Source organism: Microtus oregoni, unplaced genomic scaffold (assembly GCF_018167655.1).
Source record: "Microtus oregoni isolate MIOR12 unplaced genomic scaffold, Mior012 000008F_ref0000371, whole genome shotgun sequence".
Lineage (NCBI taxonomy): Eukaryota > Metazoa > Chordata > Mammalia > Rodentia > Cricetidae > Microtus > Microtus oregoni.
This window is the reverse complement of record NW_024543067.1, coordinates 222,543-246,440: the sequence shown is the minus strand read 5'-3', so window position 1 is coordinate 246,440 and position 23,898 is coordinate 222,543. Positions and strand designations below refer to the sequence as shown.

The following is a 23,898-nucleotide window of genomic DNA, read 5'->3' as shown; positions in this document are numbered from 1 at the left end:
TCGGAGACCAGCACTGATGTCAACATCTTACATTACACTTTAAGGTGATCTCTACCCTGATGGAGGAAGGTCATTGGTTAAATAAAAAGAAACTGCTTGGCCCTCATTGGTTAGAAGATAGGTGGGAGGAGTAAACAGAACAGAACGCTGGGAGGAAGAGGAAGTGAGCTCAGACTCCACAGCTCTCTTCTGGGGAGCAGATGCCTCAGAGAGACGCGCCATGCTCCCAGCTCCCAGGCAGACGCATGCGATGAAGCTCCGACCCAGGATGGACATAGGCTAGAATCTTCCCGGTAAGCGCACCTAGGGGCGCTACACAGATGATTAGAAATGGGCTAAATTAATATGTGAGAATTAGCTTAGAAGAGGCTAGATAGAAATGGGCCAAGCAGTGATTAAAAGAATACAGTTTGTGTGTTGTTATTTAGGGCATAAGCTAGCCAGGCAGCCGGGGTGCTGGGGACGCAGCCCCGCCGCCCCTAATTACTACACTACCCACTCCCTTTTGAGATAGTCACACTATGTAGCCACAGTGAGTTAGAACTTCTGAGCCTCCTCCCTCAGTCTCCCCCAGTGCTGAGATTACAAATACATGGAACCTTGACAGCGTGGTGATTCCCTTTAACATTGCAAGTTCAAAAAGGTTTTACAGAAACTATGCCTTGTTCATTTCTCTGGGTAACTGGAAAGCAAGCAAATAAGACAAAAAATGTCTGCAGTAAAACAGCACAGCATGAGTTGTAAAGGGTATTTTTTTTTTCTTTTTTTTTTTTTTTTTTTCTTTTTTTTGATTTTTCGAGACAGGGTTTCTCCGTAGCTTTTGGTTCCTGTCCTGGAACTAGCTCTTGTAGACCAGGCTGGCCTCGAACTCCCAGAGATCCGCCTGCCTCTGCCTCCCAAGTGCTGGGATTAAAGGCGTGCGCCACCACCGCCCGGCGTAAAGGGTATTTATAATAATAATAATAATAATAATAATAATAATAATAATAAAGCCAATGGAAGGACTCCAGAGACGGCTCAACCCTCAGTGCGTGTACTCCTCCTGCAGAGGACTTGAGCTTGATTTGCAGCACCCACATCAACTGGCTCACCATTGCCCCTAACTCCAGCTCCAGGGAATGTGACACCCTCCTCTCCCCTCCAGACACCTTCATTCATATGCACACACCTCCATACAGACATGCACTTATCAAAAACAAAAACAAGTCTTTTAAAAAAAGCAATAAATTATTCCTTACTTTTCTATTCCTGAGATAAACATCACGACAAATACAACTGGTAGAAGAAAGGGCTTACTTGGGGGCTTTTGCTTCCAGAGGAACAGGAGTCCATCACCCTGGAGGCAGGTGTAGCAACTGGAGCTGGAAGCTAAAAGCCCAGAGCCAAACAGAAAGCGAAGAGCAAACTAAAGATGGTGCAAGTCTCTTAAACCTGAAACCCTTTTCCAGGGATAAACTTCCTGAAGAAAGGCCACACCTCCTAGACCTCCCTAAACAAGGCTACCAAGTAGGGACCAAATATTCAAATGCCAATGCCTGTGGTGGGGACATTCTTATTCAAACCACCGCAATTATCATCTTTTTACAGAGAAAATGAAAATTGCCCAGTGGCTCACCACACCAATTTCCCATGGACCTTCCAGCTAATCTTCCTTTGAACTAAAGAGTATAGACATGAGATGCACTGGTTTTAGGGAGTGAGAGGACGCTTGCCTCCCTCAGTCTGGTTTAGCAGCCTGAAGTTCCCCCAAGTGTCTTTGAACTAGATTGTTTTTGAACTACATGTATTTTTTCAACGTTGAGAGAATTGGAGCCGCTACTCCAAAGGAAAGCAAGATTAATTCTGGCTGAAAGAACAAACCTAGCGGGATGGAAGGAGGAAGATGAGAAATATAAGCTGCCACTCTCGGCACACACAGACCTTCCCTGGACACTCTCCAAAGACTCCAACGTGTTCTATGGGACAGTCAGCCCCAGCACAGGCATGGAGACAAATCACAGGGCAACAGAGGCCTTGTTCTTGGGAACAGTGGGGTTTTTTTTATTTTTTATTTTTTGAAAGTGCTCTGAATTAAGAAGTTTTTGTAATTCTCGTGAGTATTTGGTGTCTGTAAATCTGACTAAGAAATTCCTTTTCTTGGGAATCTTCTGAGCCTCGGTTCCTGACAGAGGTCCATGTCAGTCTGGCTGCCCCCAGGGAGAATTATGGGGAATTCACTTTATATCAATGCTTGGACCATCATTTTAGTGGACTCTTACACCAGGCCTGCAAAGGAAGCAGCAGTCTGATGCTACCCTCAGTCAGTGGTTTAACATATGTCTGATATGTATATATTATCTGTCAAGCTATGCAGTTTTTCCTGGGGATAACACAGTGAATTATCTAAATGTGTCCCTAGCTCCATTAGGGCTCACATTTCTTAGGAAAGGGAGATGAAAGAGAAAGTAATTTCCAGGAGAGAGAGAAATTTTAAGAGAGACCTGCGTTAGAAAGGAGGCCGGCCCAATGGCAGCTATCTCTCTCCTGGGTAGTCCCAGTTCGTTCTTCCCGCTCCTCTAGCCTCTATCCTCCCCCCTTGCTGTCCTCACCAAGTTTCACCTTCCCTCCCTGCTGCCCACCTCTGGTTCCCGCGCATGCTCTCCCGCGAGCTGCACTGGCCAACGGCAGCACTCTCTGCCTTGCGGTCTCCTCCCTCCTCCTGGCTTTGCCAGCCCTCCTACCCCCGCCATGGGAAACGAGGCCAGCTACCATTCCGAGATGGGCACCAACTTCGACCACGATGAGATTAGAAGGCTGTGGAAAAGCTTCAGGAAGATGGACTTGGACAAATCGGGGTCCCTGAGCGCAGAAGAGTTTATGTCGCTGCCTGAGCTGCAGCAGAACCCTCTGGTGGGTCGAGTGATCGACATCTTCGACACGGATGGCAACGGGGAAGTGGATTTCCACGAGTTCATCGTGGGCACCTCGCAGTTCAGCGTCAAGGGCGACGAAGAGCAGAAGCTAAGGTTCGCCTTCCAAATCTATGACATGGACAAAGATGGCTACATCTCCAACGGGGAGCTCTTCCAGGTGCTGAAGATGATGGTGGGTAACAACCTCAAGGACTGGCAGCTGCAGCAGCTTGTGGACAAAACCATCTTGGTCCATGATCATGACGGTGATGGCCGGATCTCCTTTCCGGAGTTCTGTGATGTGGTCAGAAATATGGAGATACACAAGAAGTTGGTCGTGTTTGTGTGAGTTTTGTGGGTTTTTTTTTTCTTTCAGTTGTCCGGTTTGGTTTGGTTTCTTAAAGGGCTCCACTAAACGTGGCTAACCCGGAAGTGTTTCTCTTTGCCTCTACCATCCGTGTAGTGTTATTAATTCAACTCTTGATGACTACAGACGAAGGGGGAGCCGGGAGAAAAATTGGAAATTCAAATGATTCTCATAAGTGCTTTTTTCTTTGTTTTAGAGATCACGGTCAAGAAAACTAAAAGCTTAAACGTGAGAAAATGTATATCGTTGCCTTTCTCCCTCAAGGCTGTGTATATGGGAGAAGACTGCAACTTTCATGGCATGTTAGGAACTCTGTCCATTTACTTGTGGCATTCAGACTTTTGCCAAATTGTTAACTTCCTGTTGTAACCAGCAAAAAAATATATTTATCTTTGCTTAGCATCCTTTGGTCACTCTCTGGGCACAAACACCTCCCTAACAGGATGCACCTGACTCTCCACGATCATTCAGAAATCCCTGAGCATGTTTGAGGGCTAGGAGTCTGAATGGGAAGATTCCATCTCAGTGCTTCAGCCTGCCACAAAGCAGCCTTGAGTTCACCAGAAAACAGCTAAGCCTGGACCAAATGGCCAGCCCACCAGTCTAAGAATGACAGATTTTCAACCTTGCAGGTTCAAAAAAAAAAAAAAAGCAGGAATCTGGTCAGATAAGGCAACATCCTCCCCAGCAAGAGCCCTTTCATCCCACCTCACCCAGTTGAGGAGAATGAGACAGATCCCATTCTCCTCCAGGGCAGAATCTGCAGATTCAGGCTGAGGTGATTTTTCCCTGGATGCTGAAATGTTTTTGTTCTGTGTGAGGAGAAATGCAGAGATTGGCAAACATAATGAAAGCTGGCAACACTTGATTGGCTTGCTTTTGAGAATCTGATTGGTTCCTGCCAGAGAATCAAAGGCTGTCATGTCTCAGAAAGGTTTCCTCCACTGTCACATTCAACTCAGAGCTCCCCATGCCTGAATACTTAGACTAGGATCCAAGGATGTGCTGACACTTGATTCTAGACAAGGTCCAATGGTATGCACCTTTCTCCGCAATTCACATAGGTCCTGTCAGTAGCCTGAGATCAGCAATGGTAGATAGTACCTCATGGAAAAGAACAAGCCCTGTTCTGTTTTGGAGTCGGTTTAACACTACTGTTTGTCCCCATAAATGTCACTAGCTCCCTGAAACCCCTTATACTATTGTCATTTCATAGAGTACAAGGTGTCCTTGGAAGGGCAGGTGCAGCCCATACCCCAGCATCTGCCACTTCACAGATTGTTCCCCATAATGAGCTGCCTGATACGCAGAATACTGTAACAATGAAATAAACTCTCACTGTGCTTATTCAGTTGAGAGACACCCCTTAACCATTTTAGATTTACTGTTATGTTTTAAAGAAGTTGCCAATTAGTCTCGGGAGGTAGGGATCCACAGATTTCATTGCTGGCATACTGCAACACTTTTCATATTATTCTTGGAAACCACAGAGTTAGGAATTGCTCACTTCTATAACTCCTTTTCCATCATAGAATATATGTTTGGGTTGTGCAAATAATGCCATCCCTGTGGCATTGGAGTCAAACCCATTTCACAATAGTTAAGATTTTGAGACCCAAACACCCCAGGGTATGGATTCAGTTAGAACAGTGTCACCCTGGCCGCTTATTAACTGGGTGAATAATAAAGACAAGTTAGCTTCTGGGTCTTTCCATCCACATTAACCCTGAAGGTTGAAAGAGAGGGAGCATGTAAAACGCTCACTCTGCTAACTTCCCTCCCTTTCCCTCCCTCCCTGGCTATAAGATCGGTGTAGAAAAGAGACTGGGATCTTCGCATCCTCAAGTCTTGACACCTTGCCACAACCACTCTAAACCTAGCTGGACATCCATGTAATTTTGGCCCAGAAAGAAAACAATAGGAACAGATACCAAGGCCCTCCTTGCCACGCGTGTGCAGATCACACCACAGATTTCCCAACTTGAGGACTAGAAAACACTTCAAAGAGAGTCTTCCATCCTAGCCTGACATATTTGACTTTGAGAGGAAATTTTAGTAAGAATATTGAGCATAACCCAAGCAGATCTTCTGATAACAGATGTTATCACTCTGGAAATGAACAGTTTCAAATAGAAAAAAAAAATTAAATTACGACTGAGGATTTTATTCGGTTAACTGTTCATATTTAACAGTTTTTTGGAGTAGCGGGATTAAGTTAGTTGTTCAACCATCTACATATCGTAGCTGCCCAACACTTTGTGGCAATAACCTTGAACTGACTGCTTGTTTCTGGTGTTAGAAGAGGAAAGGTCTGGCTAGATGTCTGGGGAAAAGGACCATATTTACCTCCAAGCTAGAATGTTCCTTCTCTCAGTTAACTGCCAATTTCTCCAAAACAGTTCCGTGTATCTCGTTGGAGTGATAGTAACAGTTACTGTGATGGGGTAATGAGCACCTAACTCTCATTACATCATCTGATCAGCACCAAGGTGATGCCATCATCTCAGCCCGACGAGTGACATGGGCAATCTTGTCCAAGGATACGAAGCTGGAAAAAGACTACAAAGACCAAGGTTCCTTTCTCCCATATTAAATCCCTCTTGTTCTTATGGTTACTATGTTCATTTGTGTCCAATTATTCTTAATAATCATATCAATGTAGGCTGGTCAATCCAGTTTTCACAAGAGGAGAGGACAAGAACTAACAAACTAACTGCCTGTCAAGGAGCAAGAGACTCAGACCTCTTCAGGTTTATGCATTGCAAAGAAACAGGCATATTTAAAAATTGTATGTGTGTGTGCAAGTGTGTATATACATGCATGTACAAGTGTAAAAGCGGCCATATATGTGAGGACAAGAGGTCCACCCTGGGTGTTGCTCCTCAGGAACCATCTACATTGTGTTTTAAGAGAGTATCTCACTGGGACCTGGGGTCACTACTGTGATTACACTGGCTTGTCAGTGAGCTCCAGAGACCCTGTCTCCATCTTCTCCATTCTGGGATTACAAGTGTGTACCGCCATGCCTGGCGATTGAACCTGAGTTCCGAAAATTGAACTCAGGTCAATTACTAAAGTATCACCCCAGCTCCTGGGGACAGTTTTAAACTACCTTCCACTTTCATCTTAGCTTGAGAAACAAGTCACCATATTTAAATTAAACTGATAATAGCACTATGCTCCAAAGTTACACACATTATTAGCAACACATAGTTATGATTCTGTATTAATGGAGTGTGTCTGCTCTTCACCATATGTTATCATTTCCAAGTCACTAAATAGATGCTCTTTTTGAAACAGAGGGAAAATAGTGTCCTCAGCACAACTGGCTCATATTCCAAGTCAATCATAGAAATATCATAGAGGTGCAGGAGGGTAGCTGACGGTTTGAGAATTAGACCGAGTATTTGGCAGTGGACTGAGAGGGTGGGATAGTAAGCATAGGACCCAGGCTCTCATGTGTGCTAGGCAAGCATTCCCAGGACCTGGAATCCTCTTCAGGATTACCTATGCTAGTAGCCAGTGACTATGACTCATAAACTATGTCACAACACCTTTAAATGATTTATAATAAAGATAGCAGTGCATAGCTACAATAGTAAAGCTATGTAGATGGGAGGACGTTCTCTGACAGTTCACAGGTTAAATTTAATCCACAAATGTGCGTTCTTGTTGTTGATGATGGAGGTTTTAAAACATGGTTTTTCCATTGTTTTTTAAAGCCCAACAATTTCCTGGCATGGTGCTGCATGCCTTTGATCCCAGCAGGTAAAGAACACACACACAATCCAAGGATTCTAAACGAAATTGAAAGTTTATTAAAGGAATGTAGGCCATCCTACAACGGAAGTGACCTTTCAGGGTATAAGCCTCTGAAGTAGTGGGACAAATTAAAGTCTTGAAGAAATCTTAACGCAGCTCTCTCATTCCTTAGCATAAAAAACTCAAGATGGACTGAAGGCAGGCATTCCCCCAAATCACCACTGAGCACAAAACATTTTCCTCAAGACAACCGAAACAACAGAAGAATTTAGGGTGGGCAAAATGCGTGCAGTCAATTTCAAATTTCCATGGACTAAATACAATAATAATAATAATAGGTACTATAGTAAAATTTAAAGTGGAAAAACATAAAACGTTAAGAAAGGTCAATAGCTTTTTGTAGTCTCCTGTCTAAAATGCATAAAATGTGGAAAATGCAAACATGATTTACACAAAAATCAGGAAAAATAAGTATGGAAAATTATCCAACCATCTAAAAAGCAACAATTGCAGTAATTAAATCAAACTGGACTAGGGGTGTGGGCAGTGGTAGAGTGTTTGCCCAACACACAGGTGGTCCTGGTTCTGATGTTAACACCAAAAAGAAAAAAACAAAACAGGAAAATCTAATTACACAGCAAGGTTGGCGAAGCTATGCAGATCTGGAGCTCTGCAGCATCTTGGACCTTTGGTGGCACCAAGATGGTTTCTGCCAGTTTCTAAGGGTCATTTCAGACACCAATCACCAAAATATTTATAGCCGTTGACCTGGCATCCGTACCCATGGCAGTGTTTACCGCAATGATTCAAAAATGATACATTTCTGAAAGGGCTTTATTTTACTGCAGCAATATTTATCATATATAATGAAGTATAATCATGAAACAACTAACAGTTTGGGAGTAGTAAAGTATAATAAAAGAGGCAATAGATTTAATCTGTTGAAGTTAATAAATAGATTTTAGAAATTAATATTAAAGTTATGTTTTTGTTTTTTTCAAGACAGGGTTTCTCTATGTAGCCCAGGCCATCCTGGAACTTGCTCTGTGGACCAGGCTGGTCTCAGACTGACAGATATCTGACTGCCTCTCCCTCCTGATTGCTGGGATTAAAGGTGTGAACCACCACTGCCTGGGGGACAGTATTATTTTAGAAAAGACTTGTTTAGAAAAAAACACAGTATGTACTTGCTTACCACTTAGAAAATATATATGCCAATGTTCTTAGTTCAGATAAGAAAAGAGAATTTTAAAGTAGTTGTATGGGACCAATCATGGTAGCTCATACCTATAATTCCAACACTCAGGAGACTGAGGCAGAAGGATTTCCATGAGTTCACGGCCAGTTTGAACTACACAGTGGGTTCCAAGCCAGCTTATGCTACAAAATGAAACTATTTCAAAAATAAAGTATTTGTTTTCTATTAAAAGGATATAGTAATCTCAAATCGAACTGCTTATAGCTCCTCAGATGGGGGTGGGGCCTTGTGAGTTCTTCACTTACCCATGACGAAATGTTGATGGGCTCAGTCTTGTACAGGTCACCATCACAGCACTCCTCTCCACTCTCAGGCCCTTACATTGTTTTCCATTTCCCCCTTTGTTATGTTTTTTAGAGGTTTGAGAGGGTGATAAAGATATCCCAGTTAGGGCTGAACTCTCAGTGTTCTTAGCACGTTGACCAATTTTGGTTCTGTATTAACCAGCATCTACTACAAGCAGAAACTTCCTTGACCAAGGCTGAAAATCAAAACTATAAATATTAAGATGACAGTTTATCAACATGCCCACTTAGCAGAACAGCAACAGTAGATGGCCTCTTATGATTTACAACGGCTCAGTCACAGGTTTTTGACCAGATTTACAGTACCAAATGTTATTCTTGTGCAGACAGCTTCAAGTCCACTTAGAAAACAGTTACTCCCTAATGGTCACGCCATTGTTGCACCAATGGGCACATCTTACCTAGCAGGTCAGGATTATAGCATTCAGGCTCTAGTCCTTCCTCTCTCTCAGTGGTCTGCATAGCACCTTCTAGAACTATCGAAGCTAGTCAGCAAGGAGTAAGCTTCCAGTTCAGCTTCAATTTGATTTCTCTATAGCCTGAAACCAAAGTGTGTGGTGTATTTGACAACAGGATCTTATCACCTAGTTCTGATGAGCAACCAAGAGCAATGGCAATAACCTGTATTTTCGGGGAGGACTTTGTGGGTTGTTTTTTTTTTTTAACCAACAACTCAAAGGGATATATCCCACGTCTGACACTGGGATTTTTATTTCTAAGCTCATGGCTTCTGATAGCATTATCCATCCACGTAGGGTACCTCTATCCAAGGAAGTTTGCTTTTAATGTGTTCAGTGTATATTTGGGGATAACCAGATAGTCTGAGTAGGGAATTGAATGAAGTCCTTAATTCTTGGTGGTCATTTGTATATCATTGGCAATTGAAGCCATAAATCTGGATGAAAAAAAAAATGAGAATAGCAAAGAATGGAAACCGTGCTATAAATTATAGTCAGAAAGATGAAGATTCATAATGGGGACTGAAGAGGAAGCAAGGGAGAGAAGTACCCCCAAAACTAAGTGAAAAAAAATCAAAACAGATAACAAATAAGGTGACTGTCAGTGACTGATGCAGCTGGACTATAACCTGACTTAGAGTGGGTCCCAGTCAGAATGAGGGGAGAATAACTGGGAACAGTGGCTACCGACAACTCTAGAGAAGCAGAGGGATGAGCCAGGGTGCTCGCTGGGTGCTGGAGAGAGCCTGTGCATGGGAAGAAGGATTAGTTGCATGGGAGAGCCATTAACATACAAGGTTCGAATGATGAATGAAATACTTTCATTGCGTTCCTTGCTGGAGGCTTGGAAATTACTTATTTATCCAACCATTCGACAGCTGATCCAAGTGTCCCCATATAAACAAGATTCAAAACAGAGTTGGGCTCCAACAAAGTCAGTGGTCTTGGTCTGCATTTCCTGGAAGCACCAATGGTCTGGGTAGACAGCACACATTTGGTGAGTACAGGCATCTCTCTACCTGGATCAGTTTGTTCTTGGAAATGTGCAGACCAGTGTTTGCAAATGGTGGCAGCCTTTGCATTCATCTCATAGGAAAACGCAAACTATATTGCCGCTTAATTCAAAAGAAGAATTGCATTTCCTAACTATCATGAAGATACTATTGGGCAGCTATGCATGTACATTCCTAGCACACAGTGTGTGGGTTGTGGTATCACAGTCCACCAAGGACGGCTGCATGACCTGAAGCTTTACCATCAGCTATTTATTATGTATTGCTTTATTTTTCATCTTGTGCACTAAAGATTGAATCCAGGGAGTTATATATGGTAAACAAGTGCTCTACTGCTGGAGTGCAGGTGTGAAACAAATGCATAGCATGTTTAAAAGATCATGACCAATCTCGTTTGCTTTTCATCGCTGTGATCAAACACTGACCAAAACCAAATTACGGGAGGGAAGGGTTTATTTCGTGCCACTGAGGGAAGTCCGAGCAGGAACTCACATAGGAGCAGAGGCAGGGAACACAAAGTGAAGTCGCTTGCTGGTCTGTTCTCCATGGCTTGCTCAGCTCGCTTTCTTACACAACCCACTCGCCCAGCTGTGGCACCATGCATAGTCAATCAATAATTAAGAGAGGCCTCCATAGACTTGCCCACAGGCCAATGTAGTGGAGGCAATTCCTCAGTTGAGGTTCCATCAAGTACCTCTACTTGGTATCAGATTGACAAAAGCTAACAAGCACAATGGCCCCAGGAGAAAGGGGCTGAATTACAGTTTAAGCCTTAGGTCTTATCACTCAGACTCAGACACAACGTTCCCGCTGACGCTCATAGGTAAATTCTAGTGGGTTTTCAATTCCAATGCTAGGGTTTTTTTTTTTTAATAAAAAATTTGGCAGGTTGCTATAGAGAATGAATGGTGAGAAATCAGATACCAGGGGGGATACCTGCAAGAGAGATTAACAAAAAGCACAGATGTCACCCCGTATCTGCAGCCTGGTTCCCCCCACATTTTAGTGCGTTGGATTTGGGGAGACATAATTAATCTCTAGGCACCTCAAATGTGAAATGGAGGTAATTAATACTTAGAAGGGTATTAAAGATCATCATATCAATATACACAAGCAGGCACTGGCATGCCTATTAAATCTAGTGTGGAAATGGATACAGAGGACAGCCAAGGCTACACGGTGAAACTCTGTCCTGAAAAATAAAAAAGTAAGTAAATAAATAAAATAAATATAAAGAGCTGGAAAGATGGCTTTAGTAGTTAAGAAGAAGTGTTGTTCTTCCAGAGGACCCAGGTTCAAGTCCCAGCACCTATGTAGAAGTGAGCAACTGTCTTTAACTCCATTCTAGGGGATCCAACACCCTCTTCTGGCTTCCATGGACACTTGCATGTGTCGTACAGGCATACATGCAGGCAAAACGCTCACATACATAAAATGACATAAAATCAAATAAAAATCTTTTGTTAGCATAGTATTGTGTAGGCATAAAGGAATTTTAAATAAAGAAATACATAAGCTCAACACAGCTTATTAATTATTGGGATAATATGGGAAAAATGAGAGTTTGCCCATGTGTTTAATGGAAAGGAGACCCAGTGTGAATTACGTTTTTTTCTTTATCTTGACAGTCCCTTATTTTAAAAGTATGGCTCATTTTAGAGTTTCTGTTGAACACTTGATAACGTGAATGAAACCCAACAGCAAGCCTCCCTGTTGGCTCTCCATCTATAGCAGTAATACATTGCACTAACTAATTATCAATGATAACAACATACCAGCCAAGATTTTAACATGTCACAAAAGAACTTTCCATGGCATGTATCCTCATAAAGCCGCAAAACTCCTCACAAAAAGCCAGCAAGCGAGGCTTCTTGTCCTCCTTCTCCACAGCTGTCCCATTTTGGGGCCTGGTGCAACTGATTTATTTCCACAACTATTAGATTAAGGCATTGAACTGCAGGGTCCCGGCATTCCCTGCCAGATCAAACTTCCAGGATTGTTGAAATAGGAGCAGCGGGGCTGTGTCCCGGACACCCGGCCGCCCACAAGGCTAGCTTATGCCCGAAATAATTACGCGGAAACTGTATTCTTTTAAACACTGCCTAGCCCATTAGTTCCAGCCTCTTATTGGCTAGCTCTTACATATCAATCTAACCCATTTCTAATATCCCTGTAACACCACGAGGTGTTTTACCAGGGAAGATCTTAACCTGCATCTGTGTCCAGTAGGAGAATCATGGCGACTCCTTGACTCAGCTTCTTTCTCCCAGCATTCTGTTCTGTTTTCTCCGCCTACCTAATTTTATGTCCTATTAAAGGGCCAAGGCAGTCTATTTAACCAATGAAATTAACACAAAACAGAAGACTCTCCCCCATCACAGGATTATTCAGTTCATGAGCTTTTCTCCTTAAATCTATTCCTCCTCAGCTCCTGAAAGAGGTTCTTTCTTTCTGTGAACAGTGAAGTGCTTCACATATCCACCTGTTACAGTTCTTTATTTCTCTGCCTCTAAGAAAGGGAATAGTCCAGACACAAAGCCTCTGTACGACTCCAGGGAGGGACACACAGGGAGGTCCATGTGTGATGACTGTGCTTAGCAGCAGCCTGAAGTCACTCAGGGTGTGTTCCTCGTGGGAGGGTAGAGTGGTGTTCACCCAGGGAGGAAAGGTCCCCAGTTAAAGTAAAACTGAATCCAAAAGAGCCACCGCCGACTACCGGGCTGCAGATATCGTGACACGGTCTCTCCTGTTTTACCACAGACTTTGCAAATGGGCATCAAGCATTTCTCGGGCCTCTTCATGCTGCTCTGCATCGGATTTGGTCTCTCCATCTTGACAACCATCGGTGAACACATAGTGTACAGACTGCTGCTACCACGAATCAAAAACAAATCTAAGCTGCAATACTGGCTGCACACCAGTCAGGTGAGTTCCGCAGGAACCTTGTGCCGGTGCTCCTGTATGTAAGGATTCCCGGAGAGGTAAAGACCCAGGGGAGTTTGTCAACTGACAAATGGCGAGAAACCAAGAGAGGGATGGTCAGGCACTCAGTGTCCTAATGCCTTTTATCCCACTAACCCACCTACCCATAAACTGAGGACTTGTGGTGTCTCTTCCTTTCCTGAAACTCTAGTGCTGCCCACAGAAGACACAATGTAACTGCTTCAAACCCAGTTTCACTTAACGAAGATCATCTGGGATGAAGAGACAATATGAAAAGTCCATTCCCCACAGATTCATCCCTTGCCAAAGCGAAAGCTAGCAAGAGTCTCAAGTTCCCATTTGCTTTCAGGTCTGTTTTTCTGTCAGCAGTTCTGAAGCTTGCTTGTGTGAGGCCATGTCTCACGGAAGTAAAGTCTTCTCTTATATGATAGACACTAACAGCTAATTTACAAAGATAATTAAAGACCATGCAGACAGTTTTCGGCACAACTCAGCCGTTGTGAAACCAGTGTGTACATCCTTGCTGCAGTCAGAGCGTGTAATCAGGATGGAGGAACTTTAGCATATCACCCGACTTCATCTGAACATGTAAGGTGGATGAGTCACCCCACCTCCCCAGTGTGGGATCTCTTCTGCATTCTGCATCCTGATACTCCATGGCTTGCCTCACCTCTTGAAGTTGAGGCTGAATGTGTTTCTGATTTTGCCATTTACCCATTCTTTTACTCATTGCCTTGCTCTGCGTGTGTGTGGGTTTTTTTATTATTCATTTTATTTTTGTGTTTGTTTTCTAGACAGATAATTTTCTCACAGTTGAACCCCATTCTTCATGCTTTCTCGGAAATCGTTGGTCTCCTTGGAGCCTGCAGACAAGTGATCTTCTCTGTTGTACGCTAATACTGTTAAACTCCCAGGAGGCCCGCTTTCCTTCCTTGGATTGGTCACTTTTGACTCAACTCTAACAACTGTACAAGGCTTTGTACCACACAGGAGTTGCCGGTTGTTACTTCTTTGTATAACATAGCATTTTACCAACCAAAGCACTTCTCTTCCTTCTATAAACAATAACCTATAACTTAGAATCCTTGTTATCACATACCATTTCACCATCCAGAGCATTTCTCCTCCTTCTAGAAATAACAAGCTATAACTTAGAATCCTTGTTACCTTGTGATGTGTTACTGAATGTTGACCTAATTTCATGCATGCCTGAAATTTGGGTTAAAGAAGCCATGGTTTGTAGTCACCAGATATGGTCTGTCAGACCCCAAGCAGGGATTATTTTTCCCCCTGATACACACTTTCCAAATGATCTCTATGAATCTGTTTTTCCTACCAGAGATTGCACAGGGCATTAAACACGTCATTTGTAGAAGAAAAGCAGCCACGTTTCAAGACAAAGCGTGTGGAAAAGAGGTAAGAGGTCAAAGCTAAAGCCCTTGGTAAAATAAGAGTTTAGACATGTGATCACGTAATGATACCCCATATTCAAAAAGGAAGTTACCTCTAAATAAGTATTCAGACCAAGTTGGAGAAATCTATTGATAAACAAAATCAATATAAATTATGGATTTTCAGTTATAATCAAACAAAACAGAAAATAAACAAATACTTGCTAGTATTTATTAGACCTTTGCTTTGATTTCAGGACTGAGCTGACTATCTGCTTTGTAGCTTATAACAGCTCTAGGGAGTGGATACCTTTTCACCTGTTTCACAGATGAGGAGTCTGAGACACAAGTAACACATATTGTTAAGTGTTGAAGATGGGGCTGTACTCAGATGCCAGGCTCTGTAGTCCCTACCTTCATTGTTAAACTTGTCCATATTTTGCCTAGGTTGCATTTCAGTGTATATCTACGTCTATGTACAGTGATTTGTGTGGGTGCAACAGACATTCATTTTTTTCCCCAACCTGGAATGCCTTCCAGGCATGTTTCAATTTCTCACCTCTCCAGCACTCCTGAAAAAATGCAAAACATGCTACAGAGATGCCCTACTAAGTCCACTTTCCGACACTCTCGTGACTCCTTAGATAAGGTATTCACTAATAGGAAAAGAAATTAAATGCCTCAGAGGTCCACACCTTCACTACAGCCAGAACATGGATGTCTGTGTCCTCATTCAAGGTGACTGAAGATGTCAGAAGTACTTAGGGTCCGCTGCTTATTGGCCTCGGCTGCAGCTGCCCGGGGCTGCCCTCCTGGATCTCCCACATTCCCCGAGACCTGAGGGAGGGCATTGGCTTTGAGAACTGGTGGCTCATCATTAGCTCAAAGCTGGGATTTCTGGGTAGTTTAAAATCTGACACTAGCACCTCTCATTTGTCCAGAAGGAAAATGGTATACAGCAGGATTCTCGTCTAGCTTGGCTCTCCTCTGTGGCTGCTCTAGTCCCTGCTCTCTGGGGTGTATCTAACTTGTCAGAATCATTCACGGTCACAGAATGACCCATCATCTGGCTGTCAGTATGGTAGCCCCTGACAGTGCAAGTCTGCTAGTGACACGCTACAGACTAGTCAGGTCACAGCTACTCTCCCTGTTACCTTAGAGAGGCTTAATAAACGGAGCAGACAACTCGACTCTTAGTGTTTTCCCACCGTCAGTCATTCTACAGTACTAGAGTTAGGCTTCCTGACTTAGAAACAGCCTTTCTTTCCGCTCCTGAAAGAAAATGCAAATGTCCATGCCATTTTGATGACATCCTGCTCTATTCTCTGTATTTATTGCATGACTTTGGAGGGCCAGGTGAATGAAAGACTAACATGAGACTAGTGGCTTGGCGAGACCCTAGGTCATGGCACCGAGTCAAATTTTAATGCATGGTGATGGATATTTCAGGAGAGTTTTCATCTGTGATTCATGATTTACTCAATGTGAAAACTTAAAGGTCAGAAGGAAGCATCTATCTAATCATATCTTCTCTAATAGTCTAAGGTCAGGGAAGTGGCTGAGGTAGAATCACTGTAGCACTTTCCCCCGGACCACAACACGGGAAAAGGGAGCTCTAGGGCTTTCTAGAGCTCCAACAAGGTAAGGAATGAGCAGGAAGTTTGCAGTGCCTGTGTTAATGCCCTGGGCAAGTTTTATTCAGCTTCTGCTGTGTGAGCAGTCACGCCAATACTCACTACCAACAGTGAATTTCTTACTCATCTATAGATCAGCTGGCTCATGCAGATATCGGTAGCCAGGTTGGGGAACTGGGGAGGGGGTGGGAGAAAGCAGCTAAGGACTATCTGATCAATTGTCCTCTGCTGGGACAACTAGAAAGCCTGTGAACCTTCTCCATGTCTGCCACCCATCAACAGGTCAATGAGGACTCACATGGTATCTGCACGGATTTGAGAATGACAATGTGCAGGGTCCTTAGAAGTATAGTCTTGAAACCTCTCAGCCTTCTTAGTACCCAAACCAAATCATGAGACCAGAGCCAAGGGGGTGGCTTTTGACTGTAGATTCCAGCACTTGGGAGATGAAGGCAAATGAATTACTATTGGCTCAAGACTAATGTGGACTATATAATGAGTTCCAGGCCAGCCTGGGCTACAGAGTGAGACCTTGCTTCAAACCAACAATCTTATAAGCTAGACCTCATACACCAAGGAAAGAGGTTGTGGAATGAAGGATTAAACCTCCTTGGCAATCTATTTCTGAGCAAAGCAACACAGAACCATCCTATTAAGTCTTTGTGTTTTGTTCTCAACTATGTAACTACTTCCAGAATTCATTTCCTCTCCCCATGTCTTTCCAACTCCAGGGCCTCCGCTCTGACTCTCCCAGGCAATTAGGAGTTCAGGAATAAAGCTGACTCAGTTTTATGGGAACAAAACACAGGGATTTAATAGGGGTTTCCTATTGTGCTGTACCACATGGTCATAATCTTCCTCCTCCTCCTCCAGAGTGAAAAGGAATTGGCAGTCATACTTCTTAGACTAAACTATTCTTACAGCGAGATACTCTTCTCGTTGCACCCAGCTGTCAAGGTGTATTTAGAAACTTGCCCAGCTCCCTCCCATATCCATCCAGCATCCTACAGCCATGTGTCCATGATAGTGGCAAGTGATATATGTAAGCATGAAGGAACTGTAAATCCATTCAGGTCATCGGCACCTCAGCAAGGATCAAGGGTGTTCTTATTTCTGTTTGTTTTCAAGCATCAAGCTTGTAATTCTCCATCTGCACAAAACCACCCCTGTAGTGAGAAACACTAATATGCCTTTACTCTCCCCAAAGCCCCGTACAGCCTAGAAGGGATAAAAGTCAGCCATAAAATAACAAACCAGGGCTCAGAGTACTACATCTGAACAAAGATTTCTCACTTTTATTAATCTCTATAGCCATAGGACATCTCCAGGCAGCACTGCTTTCTGCTTTCTGAGCACTGCTTGAAGGTAGGGTATGAAAATGTCCCCAGGTGTGAGAAAGATGGCTCTGCAAGAAAGAGTGCTTGCTTTGCAAGCAAGAGGACCTGGCTGAATCCCCATCACCCAAGTTAAAGCTCAACATGACTACATGTGCCTGTAACCCCAGCACTGGGGGATGGGACAGGCAGATTCTGAGATAAGTTTGTGGACCCTGTCTAAAGCAATAATACAGTAAAAGGTGATAGAGGAAAACACAGGATATCTTGTTATGGCCTCAACATGTGCTTAACCTTTCAATGAACCTGTCCACCTACATATTCGTATCTCTCTTTAGCTCCCTCATGCAAGCACGCACGCGCGTGTACACACACACACACACACACACACACACACACACACAGAGAGAGAGATACTTTAAATAATTCATAAGACAATGCACCATTTCTCATTTCACTAGAAGACATCAATTCCTGTGTCAAAGCAACATAAGGCCTGGTGAGACTCAATTCAGTTCATGGCTCCTATTTTCCCCACTCTGCTCTAAGCAGGCAGTCTACTCATGGCTTGGTGACTTCATTTCTACAAACACAACTAGTTCTCTGTTGTTCACATAGGAGATGGAGATGATGGGGTTGCGGGACAGAAGGGGACTCTGAATTGTCTGTTTCCTAGGTCCAACATGGGACCCCAGCAGCTCACGGTGTGGAATACTTCTAATCTGAGTCATGACAACCAACGGAAATACATCTTTAGTGACGAGGAAGGACAAAACCAGATGGGTACCCAGACCCACCAGGACATCCCTCTCCCTCCAAGGAGAAGAGAGCTCCCTGCCTCACTGACCACCAACGGGAAAGCAGACTCTCTCAATGTCGCTCGGAACTCGGTGATGCAGGAACTCTCCGAGTTGGAGAAGCAGATCCAAGTGATCCGCCAGGAGCTGCAGTTGGCTGTAAGCAGGAAAACAGAGCTGGAGGAGTACCAAAGGACAAACCGGACTTGCGAATCCTAGGCAGTGCCACTGCTCCCCTTCCTCAGCCCTCAGTGTTCGGAAGCCCTCGAGGCACTTTGTAAAGCTCTTTTGTATGGACTGACAACAGTGTGGGCTCTCGTAGTGAAGTGTGCGGTTCTCGGCCTCACATGCAGCAGCAGCAGCAGTTCCCACACGTGCCCCCCAGGTCTCCAGGGTAGGAATCTTTTCCATAGTAGGAACCTAGAGTTAGTCAGGGCTAAAGTCTGTACACGGGATCGGAGAGCAGCCAGAGAACTCTGGCACCTGTCAGTCAGCCTTTTCCCCTGGTGCCACAGTAATCTTTGCGGTTTTTAGCCCATTCTCTGCACTTCAACAAGAGATAAAAATTGTTGCACATACCTGTGTCTTTCTGGGTTGGTTTTTGATATTATTACAAAATAGAATTGCCCAGGTTTGCAGGTTTCATACAACTTCCCAATCTAGATTTGATCTTACCTTCTGAAAAAGCAGGTTAGGAGCCAGGAAAACTGGGGCAGAGCAGATACATTAATTTAAAAAAAATATTGAACAGAGCTCAGAATTACAAGCAAGGGATGACTGGCTAAGGTAGCACCACATGCTCGAGCAGTTCTGGATCTCTGAGCCCATCCCAGCTAACGTTTAGTAGAAACATGCGGACACACTGCTCTGAAAAAGTGAAGCATGGAGCGGCAACAGAGGGCAGGCAGATGGGGTATTAACAATGCACAAGGTGTGCTTAAAATAAAGCTCTGGGCCAGAAAGGCAATTTGGCTAAAGAATGTGTAGCACTTTACTTCTAACGTAACTAAGCATCCCCACCATAGCGTGTGCCTTTTATAAAGGAGAGAGAAGCAGAACAAGGCTATCTCCTTAACAGGAACCTGTGCTACCCCCTAGTTAAAGCCTGTGACAGGGTCTGGGAGCCGACACTCTTAAAGGAAATATTCTGCACACCACATGGGAAGCTGTTTTCAGATCAGTGATCCCCTCTCTTAGCCTGAGGAACTCCAGAAGCCACAAGAGGTTTGTGAACATCACAAAAGCCAAATACTGGAGTCTGCTCTGCTTCAGCATCTCCCATCCTTACACTTCCTGGTCTCTTATGAACTAAGGTCAGTTTGAGTCCAATTATCCTCCTGCCTCCATAGAACGCCCTCACAAGTGGATATAATTAACCTAGCATTCCCTCTGCTTAGGCATCACTTTTTAGTCACATGCTTGCTTGGCATGCAGAAAGCAAAGAACCATGAGATCTCTAGACTTCCTATCCGTTCCCAAATGATAGGCCAGGCAATCATCTAAGGCTCATCAGACTGCCGATTGCCAGGAGTTACATTGGGAGGGTGTACTGGTGGGCCAGCGCCCCAGAACACAGTCCTAAAGTTCCTCTCAGAGAATCACTGCTCTGGAAGCCTGGCTACCTCCAGCACATGAGAAGGAAGGAAGCGCCTGTCTCTTTGTTACTGATGGTTTCCACATTCCCACCTTAACACCAGGCTTCCATTTAGAAGTAGACTTTCCTGTTGGTTAATGCTGCTTCATCGTCTCTGGACTTGCTTGCTCAGTTAAACTCTACAATGAATGCACAATATTGTGCCAAAAAAAGTGTTCAGATTGTTAAATGGGGCTTCCATCATGAAACTCCTCCCACTTCGGGACACAATGTCTGTGCTCCAAGAGCTACACAGATCCCTAGATGAAGATAGTGCCCTAAGTTGTAAGCAGAACACCTGAGCAATGAGCTCAATGGCTAGGTAAACCTAGGAGTGAATGAATGCTCAGATATTCAAGAGGCAGGGGGGCTGTAAAAACAAGACAGCAGCCTCGAAGATTAAACATTACAAGTGAGGGAGAAATATGCCCGGAAACAGAAGAGGACAACATGCTTTACAATGCCCTCATTCCCTCCTGTACTCTCCCCCCCAGCAGGCCTCAGCTGTTTGGCAGGTTCCATCCCTCAGCCATTCCCACCTGTTAATGCCCTGGGGCCACTGCTCTGAGCATCCCTGATACTTGCTCAGCCTGCAAGGCTGATGTACAGTGTACGTCAGTTCACATGACAACCATGCTCTTGTGGTACACGGACATTTGTGCAGCAACTCATATTCTGACTGTATTTGAGAGGCTGGCTATGTAAGAGAACACAGAGGTGAATTCTTTTGTAAAGAATCTTTTTGTAATGCAACCGATTCTCCCTTAACGTATCTGTTTTGTAAGTTTGAATTTTTGTATATCTGCTTTCTCTTACGCTTCTCTACTGAGGCATTCTGAGTAGTGGTGATCGCACTGCAGAGCAGAGAACCAGTGCACTTGGCCAATAACGTGGCCAGGATGCAACAAGAGTAAAGGAGGCTTACTGCTGTCAGCACTGCTTAAAATGCTTTCAATGTCCTGGGTGAAGAAAACACATAATTGCTTGTGAAGCAGTTTTCATGATAAATAGCAAAATTTTTAATGGTAGTAATTTGAAGTGTTTTGCAATCTGTGAAACAGTGCTGTGTTTTGTACAAAGATTTCACGAAAGGGAGAGTCCTTCCAAACCTTCCTTCTGCTCTGCCTCCCTCAGTTCCCTTACCTCCCCCTGGGGCTCACAGAGGAAAGCTTTCAGGGGCACGGCTGTTGGAATGAGCTGGGGGCTTCAGCCTTGCCTCCTGAACTCCCATTTCATGGGATCAGGAGATCCTCTTTTCCCATCCAGGCTCCTGAACTGGCAAACCTGGAATAAGGTCAACTGTCCCGCATTTCAAGGGGATGTGGCCCATTCTCCAAGGTGGCCTGGCATGGGAAGCACACTAAGCATGACTGGCTATAAGCTGGTTTGTTTGACTAAGAGTTCCACAGTGCACCTGCCACAAGAGACGAAAGAGTGCTCCTCCAATGATGCAAACAAGTTAGAGCAGCTGGGACAGACAAGGAGGCAGCCACACAGACCTAAGAAGGCAGGGTCTGTAGTGTGCCAGGATTTCCTATTATACAGAAGATCTGCACAAACCCTGTTCAGAAATGGCTGCTTCCCTTCCCGTTGAGAAATGGTACAGGGAGCCATGCAGACCAGAAATACATCATTGGGGTAACTCCTCTCTTTGGTGTTGGATCTGCTAGAGCCTTGGGGCATAGCTGAGCACCCCTTTGCGTGCATCAAGAAAGGAAAAGAAGCTACTTTACAGTTTCTTCTCCTCTCATCTTTGGAAAGGCAACCCTGAAAATCCACTCAGTCTTCAGCAGAAACTGATTTTCTAGTCATTAAAGCCACTAAACCACCTGCATTGTTTTGTTCTGCCTTTCCCCAACCCTCTCTCCCACTCCTGTCAAACACATCCTATCTAGGAACTCCCACACTCTCTTTCATTTCGTTGCCAATCATTTTATGAAAATGAAGTGCTTCTAAGTATTTCCTAAGGTCTGTGAAGAGTATTTGCTCTGCGTCTTCATTACAGTGTGTGTGCAACCGCTCCGCTCCAAGAACTGAAATGCTGTCTTGTGAGCATGACGTCAGCAGGCTGTTTTGCTCCAGCCACTTTTCTTGTACAACCACGGGGATGGACCAGATGTCCTCGGGTCTTTTCCATCTTCAGTTTCTATAACTGTGGAATAAATGTTCAGATAGAAACTTCACTTTTGGTCGTGTTGCTGGCATTTGGGGGGATTCAAAGCCTGGTAAAACACCAGTCCCTTTTCACAGGAGCCCCACTAATGCAAGACTTAGGTGACGTATGCATGTTTCTTTGGTCTAGTCCATAGCAGCACAAGATATGCTGAGAGAATGCAGAGTCTGGGCATTAGGAAGCAGAAACATCTTCATATGAGAAAGACATTACAGGGAAAATTTAAAGAAATAAACAAACAAACAAACAAGTAAATTTTAAAAACCACACTTTTTAAGATCTCTAACAACTGCCCCAATCATCTTCCTTTAGTAATTCAACAAGCACAGCTAGAACACAGCAATGGAAAGGGCAGGTAAGGTCTTAGCCTTGGGGGACCTTCTCGTGATTCATCTTTCCAGGATTTATAAGACATGGGCTCATTTAATCATGTGATCAGCTTATAATCATCTGATACTAACTACTTCTGATGTAGTGTAGAATAATTAAATACCACTTTACAGGCGGGAAAAAACAAGTCAGAGAGACTTTGCGATCAGACACAAGCGGGTCGCAGAGCTAGCAACAGCAGCAGAGGTGAGTGTGCAAACAGCACAGCCACAATGCAGCACTGTTAGCACTTTGGTCGGTGCCTGCAGCTCCCCCCTCAGTGCTCCTAATCTGTCTTACTCTGACCCAAGCCTCGGCCGGACCACCAGCTCTATAGATCAGAGGGAAGCTGCAATGACAACTGCACTTGCACTGGTCCAGCAGACTCAAGACTGTAGCCACCCAAGCCTCACAAAAACAGTCCATCTGCATTTGCTCTGCTTTCTAAGGCCTGCCAAGCATTGGTACCAAGTTTCAAACCACTCAGCAGCCCTACAGTCCAAGCCATTTCAGCAGCTTGCAAGCTTGCCTTCATGAATCTTCTAGCCTGACATAGTCTCTACATACATTCTTCTGAAATATAACCAAATCGAATATCATAAAGTATAAGCTTACCAAAACACAATAAAACTGCCAACTTCCCCAAGATGTTTTGCATCATTCGTCCGTTCATTCTGGGGCCCAAGTATGGGGACAAGCTGTTGGTGACAGCAAGGTAACGGGGGATTCTTAACTCAGGGACCCATAGGGCTCAATCTAGTTGTGTATGAGAGCTACAATCTCATACAACACAACGTGCCGTGTATTTTATAAAGGAATGCACACCAGGGCCAGAGAGGTGAGGCAGTGGATAAAGTGACTGAGGTGCGTGCATGAGAATGGAGATGTGAACAGCGGATAAAGTAGCAGGGATCTGTAATCCCAATGCTCCTACGGCAAGATGGAAGGCAGACACAGGAGACTCTCGGGAAGCTAACATGCCAGCTAGCCTTGCAAACAAGACCTGTCTCAAACAAGGTGGAAGGCCAGAACTGACACCTCCTGCCCTCTAACCTCCACACACATGCAGTGTTACACACACACACACACACACACACACATGCACTCATCATACACATATTTACACAAAGCAAATTTTAAATGCACATCAAGTCTTACAGCAGCAAAGATGACACCCGCTGCACATGCACGTCATAAACTTTCCATCATAAATATTTGAAATTTAAAGAGTTTATTCCAATATATAAAGAAAAGCACTTTGAAAGAGAGAAAATAAGGCTTCAATTCACACACATATACAGTAAGAGACTTCTGAACAGCTGGCAGAAAAGCAAGAGAGCTGAATTGTTCAGACAACTTTACTGAGCACCTTGTGCCTCTGCTACATGTTGGGGATTAAGGTGTTAAGACACTGCCCTTTCTAAATCCCAATCTCAATAATAAATGTGAAACAGGTTATAAGACCCTAACAGCTAATGTCAGGAAGGGACCAAAGCTGAACAGAAATCCTTGGAAAGTAAAGCTAAGCTTTATTTATCATGGGACAATTAGTATTCCAAACATTTAAGAT

General features: G+C 44.0%; 2 protein-coding genes across 2 annotated transcripts in view; both read left to right on the top strand.

Annotated features, from left to right (window-relative positions):
• The window catches only part of Grin3a (glutamate ionotropic receptor NMDA type subunit 3A), a 183,244-nt gene extending 161,162 nt beyond the window's left edge, over positions 1-22,082 (top strand). Inside the window, exons 7-9 of the mRNA XM_041657495.1 lie at positions 12,815-12,979; positions 14,337-14,413; positions 18,033-22,082. Coding sequence (XP_041513429.1) covers positions 12,815-12,979; positions 14,337-14,413; positions 18,033-18,372 — 582 coding nt within the window. The 3' untranslated portion in view covers positions 18,373-22,082. The remainder of the gene's footprint in view (positions 1-12,814; positions 12,980-14,336; positions 14,414-18,032) is intronic.
• Positions 2,728-3,240, top strand: Ppp3r2 (protein phosphatase 3 regulatory subunit B, beta). Its single transcript, XM_041657496.1, has one exon. The coding sequence runs from the start codon at positions 2,728-2,730 to the stop codon at positions 3,238-3,240; it is 513 nt and encodes a 170-aa protein (XP_041513430.1).
• Positions 22,083-23,898: the final 1,816 nt, after the last annotated feature.

Coding starts and splice junctions, on each gene's coding strand:
- Ppp3r2 (XM_041657496.1), top strand. CDS start 2,728: ATGGGAAACGAGGCCAGCTACCATTCCGAGATGGGCACCAACTTCGAC.